The following is an 8,817-nucleotide window of genomic DNA, read 5'->3' as shown; positions in this document are numbered from 1 at the left end:
TGCATTCTCGGTTGCACAAGAAATTATGTTTGATGATTATGATAGTGAACCTCGTTCCATAATGGAATGCCGCCAAATAAATGATTGGCCTAAGTGGGAGGAAGCAATAAAATCTGAATTGGCTACCCTAGAAAAACAGAAAGTATTTGGGCAAATCTTTCAAATTCAGGATAATGTAAAGCCCGTTGGGTATAAATGGGTATTTGTCCGTAAGAGGAACGAGAACAATGAAATTGTAAAATATAAAGCCCGCCTTGTGGCTCAAGGTTTCTCCCAGCGGCCAGGGATTGATTATGATGAGACGTATTCACCAGTTATGGATACGATCACTTTCCGTTTTCTTATCAATATGGTTGTCCAAGAGGGACAGGACCTGCGTCTAATGGACGTTGTAACGACCTATCTATATGGTTCACTAGATTCATATATTTATTTGAAAATTCCCGATGGATTTAAAATGCCAAACTCTGGCGCTCCTCGTGAGCTACACTCAATCAAATTACAGAGATCATTGTATGGTCTAAAGCAATCCGGTCGCATGTGGTATCATAGATTGAGTGAATACCTTATTAGGGAAGGTTATAACAATGATCCTATTTGCCCATGCATTTTTATTAAACGATCAGAAACCGGATTTGCTATTATTGCGATTTATGTAGATGACATGAACCTCATTGGCACTCCTGAAGAGTTGGCCAATGCTGCGGAATATTTAAATAAAGAGTTTGAGGTCAAAGACCTTGGAAAACTCAAACTTTGTCTTGGTATTGAGCTTGAGCATAAAAATAACGGCATACTTATACACCAATCTGCATATACTAAATGAATGCTCAAAAAGTTTAATATGAAAATTTCTAATTCATTGAGCACCCCTATGGTAGTGCGCAATTTAGATCCTGAAAATGATCCGTTCCGACCTAAAGAATTTAATGAAGAGATACTTGGTCCAGAAGTGTCGTATCTTAATGCTATCGGAGCGTTAATGTATCTAGCACAATGCACTCGACTTGATATCGCTTTTGCGGTAAATGTGCTTGCGCGATACAGTTCTGAGCCTACCCGGAGACACTGGAATGGTGTTAAACATATTTTTCGATATCTCCGTGGTACTGCAAATTTGAGATTATTTTATTCGAAAAATTCAACTAACCAAGGGTTAGTTGGTTATGTCGATGCAGGATATAGATCTGATCCCCACAAAGCTCGCTCACAAACTTGATATTTGTTTTGTTATAATGGTGCAGGTACATCTTGTTGATTTACCAAACAAGCAGGCCCAATTACATGATAATGTTAATTATATAGTGCAGGGAAGAGTTAGATAAACAAAGGGCGGATACATAAAATGTGATAGGACCAAACATATATCACCAAAGTTCTTTCATACGCATGAGCTTCAGATAATGGAGAGATCGATGTTCGACAAATTCGCTCATGTGGCAATCTTGCTGATTTGTTTACAAAGTCCTTGCCGACTTCTACGTTTGAGAAGTTGGTATACGCCATTGGAATGAGAAGAGCCAATGTGAAGTAAGATTGACGACCCATTTTGGAAGCTATATTGCTCATTCCAGGGGAGCAATGGTGCGCTGCACTCTTTTTCCCTTATGACTGGTTTTGGTCTCATTGGATTTTCCCAGTGTTCTAAAAATCGGCCGAGGCGGCCGATTAATCGGTCGCCGAGGCGGAGGCGGTCCAAAACCTTTACGATTTTAGTGTAAAGGTTTGAAAAATCGGTTTTTTGCCTGTGAGGCGGTTTGAGGCGGTCCGAGGCGGTCTGAGGCGGTCCGAGGCGGTCTGAGGCGTCTGAGGCGGTCCGAGGCGGTCTGAGGCGGTCCGAGGCGGTCAAACCTTTAAGGCGGGTCAAACTTCGGTGGCAAAAATCGGCAAAATATCGGTCAAAAATCGGTTTTTTTTTTAAATCAAAATAAAAGTTGAGTTTTTAATAAAAAAAATGAGTTTATGCTTTATTTTGTTTATGTTAATTATTATTGTTAAAGAACTAATGATGTATGCCAAGAATGTATGTAAATTCAAAAAAAATTGTCTTTTTATTTATATTTTATGGATATTTATCTATTATGATCTTATTATTATTAAACTTTTATTATGTTATTAGAATATATACATGATCAAGATATAACTATGTTTAAATATATTTTATCTATGTTTTGAGTATTTATAAATAATATCTACAAATATATTATTTTAAATTTTAAAAACCGATTTATTTCTGATTTATCACCGATTAATCACCGCCGCACCGATTAATCGTGAGTCGGTGCCTGACCGACTCGGACCCGATTACCGATTTTTACAACCTTGGATTTTCCAGCAAATGTTTTTAACGAGGCAGCTTGTGCACACGGTTTGGATTGAGTTATGCACTTTTTTTCCCTTATGTTCGGTTTTGTCCCACTGAATTTTCCTACTTGAGGTTTTTAACGAGGCATACATTTATGTTTTACTCATCCAATTTAAAGGTATTACAAAAGATACTTAGTGCAATGAGGAGTATTATAATACCATTATCTTTGTATCTATTTCTAATTTTTATTCATTAGAAATTTGTGCATGTTTTATAAATTAAATTCCGGCAACTGCCATCTTGGTCATTGTCATAGTCAATTTAAATATTTTCTCTCTCTAGATCTCGCTTTTCTCTCTCTCTCCCAACATCATTTTCCCAAAATCAGCCAAAGCAGAAAACAAACAAAAATAATTGGAGTTCCGTATAATAAATTATGTCGGACGCTTTGATCAACGGCCTCGCCGGTGCCGGCGGTGGAATCATAGCTCAGCTGATTACTTACCCTCTCCAAACAGTACGATATTTCAACTTCCGTTTCATTTTTTTGTTGCTTCGTTTGCTGGTTACTTGATCGAATTTTTTGTTAATCCGATTTCTTATTCTGTAAACTTTTTCTATAGATTATGTCTTTTTTTTTTTCGCTTTTCGTTTATCTTTTGGGAAACGATGAACCGTGTATGTGATGATCGTCTGTTGTGTATTAGGTAAATACTCGGCAACAAACAGAGAGAGATCCGAAGAAGGAGAGGAAGAAGAAACTTGGGACTGTTGAACAAATGTGTCAGGTCTTTTTTAATTTTTTTTTTTCAATTTTCAAAGTTTACAATTGACCTTTTTCTTTTCAGTTTTCTCACAAGTATTAAACATGTAGAAATATGATTATGTTATGTGTGTAGGTTGTCAAACAAGAAGGGTGGGATCGGCTTTACGGAGGATTAGCTCCGTCTCTCGTCGGCACCGCCGCTTCTCAGGTGAGCCTCTTTTACCTCATCCTATTTACTGCTTCTAGTTTAGCAAAGTAAAAGGCAGGGACTTTATTTTCATGTGGTAAAATTTCGGGTCTAATGTGCTATTATTTGCTGCGAAGGGACTTGAATGTAAAATGAATAGTTTTACCTGTTTGCCAACCTTCTGAAGTAGCATTGAGTGAAAATTTAAGACCGAGGAAAAGGAAAAAGAAAAAAATATTATGTAGGGGGCATGTGGTCCCGTGACATTGTAGTGTGTGCCATTGACTGCAAAAATTATATGCAGCTTATTTATTTTTGTTGTTGCTAGTCATAGTCCTCAGTATGGTATAAACAAATAAAAAATACTCCTCTCATAGAATCAATCTAAATTATCCCGAGTCCTGACCTTACATTATCTTACAAAGTTATTATTGGAGACCATGTCGATGAGATTATTGCGACGTATGCTAATTCTTTCGTCTTTGTATAGTCAAGGTTGTAGGAATGGAGTTTATAACGGAAATATGTATTGATATTTGAATACGGTATATCATTAATACTGCAAAGCCTTAACAATATGCTAATCAAATACATCATGACAGTTGACACTAATCTATTTGCTCACTATCAGATATCCGCCTGCTTGCTTGAACAAAGTACGTTCGTACTTTCTGACCGTATATGTGTGGAATTCATATCAAATATCTACTCTTATCTCCTAAGTTTGTTTCACTAATGAGCCCTTTCTCAGTGTTCTTGATAGCTGTACGTATGACCTTTGTCTGTTTCTTATGTAATTGCACTTCTATGGTACAGGGTGTTTACTATTATTTCTATCAAATATTCAGGAACAAGGCTGAAGCTACTGCCCTTGAACGGAAGAAGAAAGGCCTTGGTGATGGATCAGTTGGAATGCTCTCGTCGCTTGTGGTTGCTGCTCTATCTGGGTAATTGATTTTTCCATGTATTCCTTGTTATGAGTTATTAATCCAAACTTAGTACATACAAAATTTCTAATTTCCATGTCTTCCATACTCAATACTGCTGTAATTGTTTGGGGTAATTTTCTGCTGTGCATTCTATAATATTTTTCTTTTGATTATTGTGCAAACCCAGATTTTTCTTGGCAGTAGTTATTATGTATCTATTGTAGTGCTTTTTGGGTTTGGGGTTTAAGTTGGTCATCATACAACCAAATACACTACCTTTTAGAAGCACTGTCACAATTTGTTAAGTAATCTATGCAACGTTTTGGTGCTGGATGTTATTGTTATTATATCATTTCTCTTTCAAAGAGAATTTTGAACTTACTAAACTTGCATAGAGGTTTACCCGTTTTTAAAGCAAAAAACATGTTTTACGCACATTATTAAAATGTAATTTCATGGTAAAAAAAAATTAGATCAAAGAGACTACTGGATACATAAGGAACTTTTATTTGAATAAATAGAACATTCGTTGCACTGTGGTGGATAATATGAGGTAATGAACCTGTAGTTTTTAATGAGATGATGTACTTCTAAGAAAAGAATACCGGTTATTGTATGAAGTCTTATCATATGTATTCTATTTTATATTTCTCTAGTTGTTTCTTGGACTGATCCTATTATTTGTTGAGCATCTTTAGACTCAGCATTGGCAAAGGGCATGTTCATGTCAAGCTCAAGTTAACTTAAAAATTCATGGTTAGGGTTCTCCTTGCTGGATCCTCTATATTTGTGGCCCTTGTGTTTCAGAAGTCCATTATTTTGGGACAACTCCTACACTAATTCACTTGAGATATTGAGATGCTAATACTATTACGAGTCAATTTGTATCAATGATTTGACAATTTTTTGCTGTCTATATTGGCATGGTGAACTCATTCAGAAGTTAGGTTCTCGAAAATTAATTGTGATCTGCAGTTCACCTCTGACAGTTTCTTAACTTATCCAGCCTATTATGTTATGTTTAAGTAAATTTGTAATAATGGGTGTAACAGAACAAATCATCTTTTTACCCTGGGCAATTTTTTCTTCTCAATTTGTTATTGCTTTGTCGATTTTCCTTGGGAGAATCAACTGTATATCTGGTAGCTCAATTACTACAAAATTTTATTGATTTCTATAGCTTCTTCGATCTGCATACTTGAGGTAGATGTAACAAAAAAATTGTGATAAGTTTAAAACATTTTACTCTGCCTGAAATTTTACGTTTTTGTTTCACCAAGTAAAATACATCTTTCTGCAGATGCTACTATCTCTCTCTTTTTTCCTTTTTGTATAGGAATAAAGGTGAGATCAGCTTATTGTAGTATTCTTCTTGATTTTGTGTGTTAGAAGTAGATTTTGTTTGCAGATAGCGGCCAAATGACCTTTACTTCTTTCCTTTTCTGTAGGTGTGTAAATGTGCTGCTGACAAATCCCATATGGGTTGTTGTGACTCGTATGCAGGTAAAGTAAAACCTCCCTTGTGAGGAAAGTCTTCAATAAAAATATCATTGCATTAATTGTTTGAACTGGCCCTGTAACTATTGCAGCTTACTCTTCAGGTTTAGTATTTGACGAGTTTCTTTGGGTGATGTTTTCCTCTGCCAATTTGTAGAGATTTCATGAATTGCTAAGGATCTCCACCTATCTATTTATTTATGTAACTAACTAATAGAGAACAAACTTAGCATGCAAAGGAACGCTTATAACTTTGATAGAACAAGTTCTGAAAATACTAGAAAACTCAAGAAGCTTCTCGAGAAGCCCATAATTCCCAGGCCTTGAACCAAAGCTAATTTTCGTTTATATTTTAGAATGACATCTAACAATGAGGTATCATTTTAAAGCTGCGTTTGAAATTGAAACCAAGTCAAAAGCTATGTTGAAGTCTGTATGTGGCTCCTGCATTTGGGCTCCTATTAAAAGTTTCATATTATGCGTACATCTTCAACTTATTCTTGGTAACGATCTTGCAGACTCACACGAAGAAAAGCCAACCAAATCGTATTGGTTCTCTAGCTTCAGAGGAAGCAATCATTGCTGCAGTGGAACCTCCTCCTTTTGGCACTAACCATGCGGTATGTAGTGAAGTTGAAATTTTGACCCATAAGTAAACTGTTTCAGTCAAGTAGCTACTCAATCTGTTGTATGTTGACCTTAGTCTAATATCAATATCTCTACAAAAGAATTACATCAGTTGTCTTCAACATAAGGCTGGGGAAAGAGAATAGCTGGCTGCATTTAATGTGCATTCTTAACACATAAATAAATAAATTATGTTCGTCCTTGACTTTGGTTTAACTTCTTTGATACCTAACACAGAAAACCCAACTTCATTTTGATAACTAGAATATGTTCCTTTACGCAGGTTCAAGAAGTTTACGATGAGGCGGGATTCTTGGGATTTTGGAAAGGTGTTTTCCCCACACTGATAATGGTATGTGTAAATTTATTATAGGTATTAGCGTGTGGGTATTTATTGATTGATCCTTCGTGTTGTCACAGGTGAGCAATCCTTCAATACAGTTTATGCTGTACGAGACTTTCTTGAAGAAGCTGAAGAAACAGCGTCTTTTGAGTAGTAAGGGTAACAATGTATCTGCTTTGGAGGTGATTTTTTTTTTTTTTTTTTTCTCGAGTATTCTAATACTTTGGTATCTCACATTGTTCCCGCTTTATTTTTTTCGACATTGTTGTCTGATATTACCTCTAAAAATGGTGGCTAGATATTTTTGCTAGGAGCTTTAGCAAAACTTGGAGCTACAGTTGTGACATATCCTGTTCTGGTTGTGAAGGTAAAATTTATTAAAGTCTAATGTTTCGATAAGGTAGCGCTCATTTCTTGTAATATTAAATGAAACTTGAATTTTCTTTTACTGCAGGCAAGACTTCAAGCGAAACAAATAACTGGTGGAGACAAAAGGCATCAGTACAGAGGTTTGTACTTGTGGTTCTATTTTCTATTGGCCTTAATATACGATGCTTTTTACTTCCGTACCCTGCACTAGTTGATTTAGGAACAAGCTTGCATATAACAGACTGCTTTGTTTGGTAATTATGGTTAAGCTTTGGTAGACAATATAATCAAAACTTTGTCAAATGTTTTGGGTTTAGGTTTTGAGCCTATGATAGAAAACAGCCTTAAATTTTAAATAAAGAATATGAATGATAATTAGTCCTCACAAATCCCAACATAAAACAATCACATATTAGATTATCACAGACAATGTAATCGTAACCACTAATTCAATCAATGTTATAAATCATAACAACATTCTTAAAACTAGTGGTTCACGTAAGGGCTGGCTTGTATTGTTAGAGTCTAAGGCTTCGTTTGGTTGGGGGGATTAGCATGATAAACTAAATAATAGGACTTTGTTTGATGTTTGGTATACCCAATAACTTTCCGGGTCGACCCGGAAATATTATGTTATCGTGGCTAATCTTGCCCTTTAGGGAGTTTTTTTTTTTTTTTGGGACCTTCCACGGTTCAATAATACAATTGGATTTCATAAGATTGTTCTTGGCTAATCCTATCTTGGCAACCAAACGAGGCCTAAGAATAAACTGTATTTCCTCTTTACAATGTGCAGGCATGCTGGACGCTATACTTAAAATGATACAATACGAAGGATTTAATGGGTTTTACAAAGGTATGGGCACAAAGATTGTACAAAGTGTTCTTGCAGCTGCTGTTTTGTTCATGGTTAAAGAAGAACTTGTCAAGGGTAGTCGATGGTTGTTAACAAGGGGGGCTATTGATTCCGTAAAACCAAAGCTCAAGTAGAAAAGTTAAGTTACCCTGGTATGTGTCACCTCCACAAACGGACCTATACATTTTAATAAACCTGAAACACTGTCTAAAATCGATGAATAGTAGCATTATATTGTGTAGCACATTTATGTGCCACGTCACTAAGAATACCACCGTTCCGATATGGTGAAAAGATCGACATGTTCAAGAGTTAATAGTTTAGCAGATATGATCGAAAATCGTGATACAATGTAGTCAACCATTTATCCGTCGAATAATGTTACATGTTGTAGTTGGTTAGTAGCCCCAGTCTCGGAAGCTGCGATGTTATTGAATATTGACGATGGATGCATCGTTTCGTTTGAAAGTATTGGTAACGAAATTGATGATATTATGTAAATTAAAAGCTGTTTTATGGCAAACACGATGCGTAACAGTATTTCTATTGATAAATGATATTGCATTAAGAAACGGAGAAGGAAAAGACAGTATAATGGGGAAACATCCATTACAAAAACAACAAATAGGTAAAGAATAATGCGAAACCATTTGACAGAGCAAGCCAATTTCGTGTTCTGTTTCGATTTATTTTCTTATATATTCTGCAGTGCACTACCTACTTCTTGTTACAATTTAGAAATCATGCCCTAGTCATAACAAAATATGCATGTGCCCTTAACGAAAAACTAAAACAACATTTCCACGAACAAGAGAGAAGGTAAAAATCAATGAGTTTCATTCGTCATAGTCTCCGTGAAGGGACAAATTCCGAATATCTTAGTAAATGATCCAACTATGATGTGTAATAATCTTCAAAAAACACCAATATGTAAT

The 8,817-nt window shown here is 35.7% G+C and overlaps 1 protein-coding gene across 1 annotated transcript; it reads left to right on the top strand.

Moving 5' to 3' along the window:
• The first annotated feature begins 2,605 nt into the window (after positions 1 to 2,605).
• PXN (Mitochondrial substrate carrier family protein) lies at positions 2,606 to 8,405 on the top strand. The gene is made up of 11 exons (XM_012977288.2): positions 2,606 to 2,825; positions 3,016 to 3,096; positions 3,208 to 3,282; positions 4,078 to 4,208; positions 5,639 to 5,693; positions 6,206 to 6,307; positions 6,598 to 6,666; positions 6,735 to 6,839; positions 6,956 to 7,024; positions 7,112 to 7,166; positions 7,823 to 8,405. Exons 1-11 carry the CDS (start codon positions 2,745 to 2,747, stop codon positions 8,014 to 8,016), a joined length of 1,017 nt encoding a protein of 338 aa, XP_012832742.2. The 5' UTR covers positions 2,606 to 2,744; the 3' UTR covers positions 8,017 to 8,405.
• The last annotated feature ends 412 nt before the right edge of the window (positions 8,406 to 8,817 follow it).

This window comes from Erythranthe guttata, chromosome 6 (genome assembly GCF_056151865.1).
Source record: "Erythranthe guttata isolate IM_541 chromosome 6, IM_541, whole genome shotgun sequence".
Taxonomy (NCBI): Eukaryota; Viridiplantae; Streptophyta; class Magnoliopsida; order Lamiales; family Phrymaceae; genus Erythranthe; species Erythranthe guttata.
The sequence above is the reverse complement of the archived record's forward strand: the minus strand, read 5'-3'. Positions and strand labels throughout refer to the sequence as shown.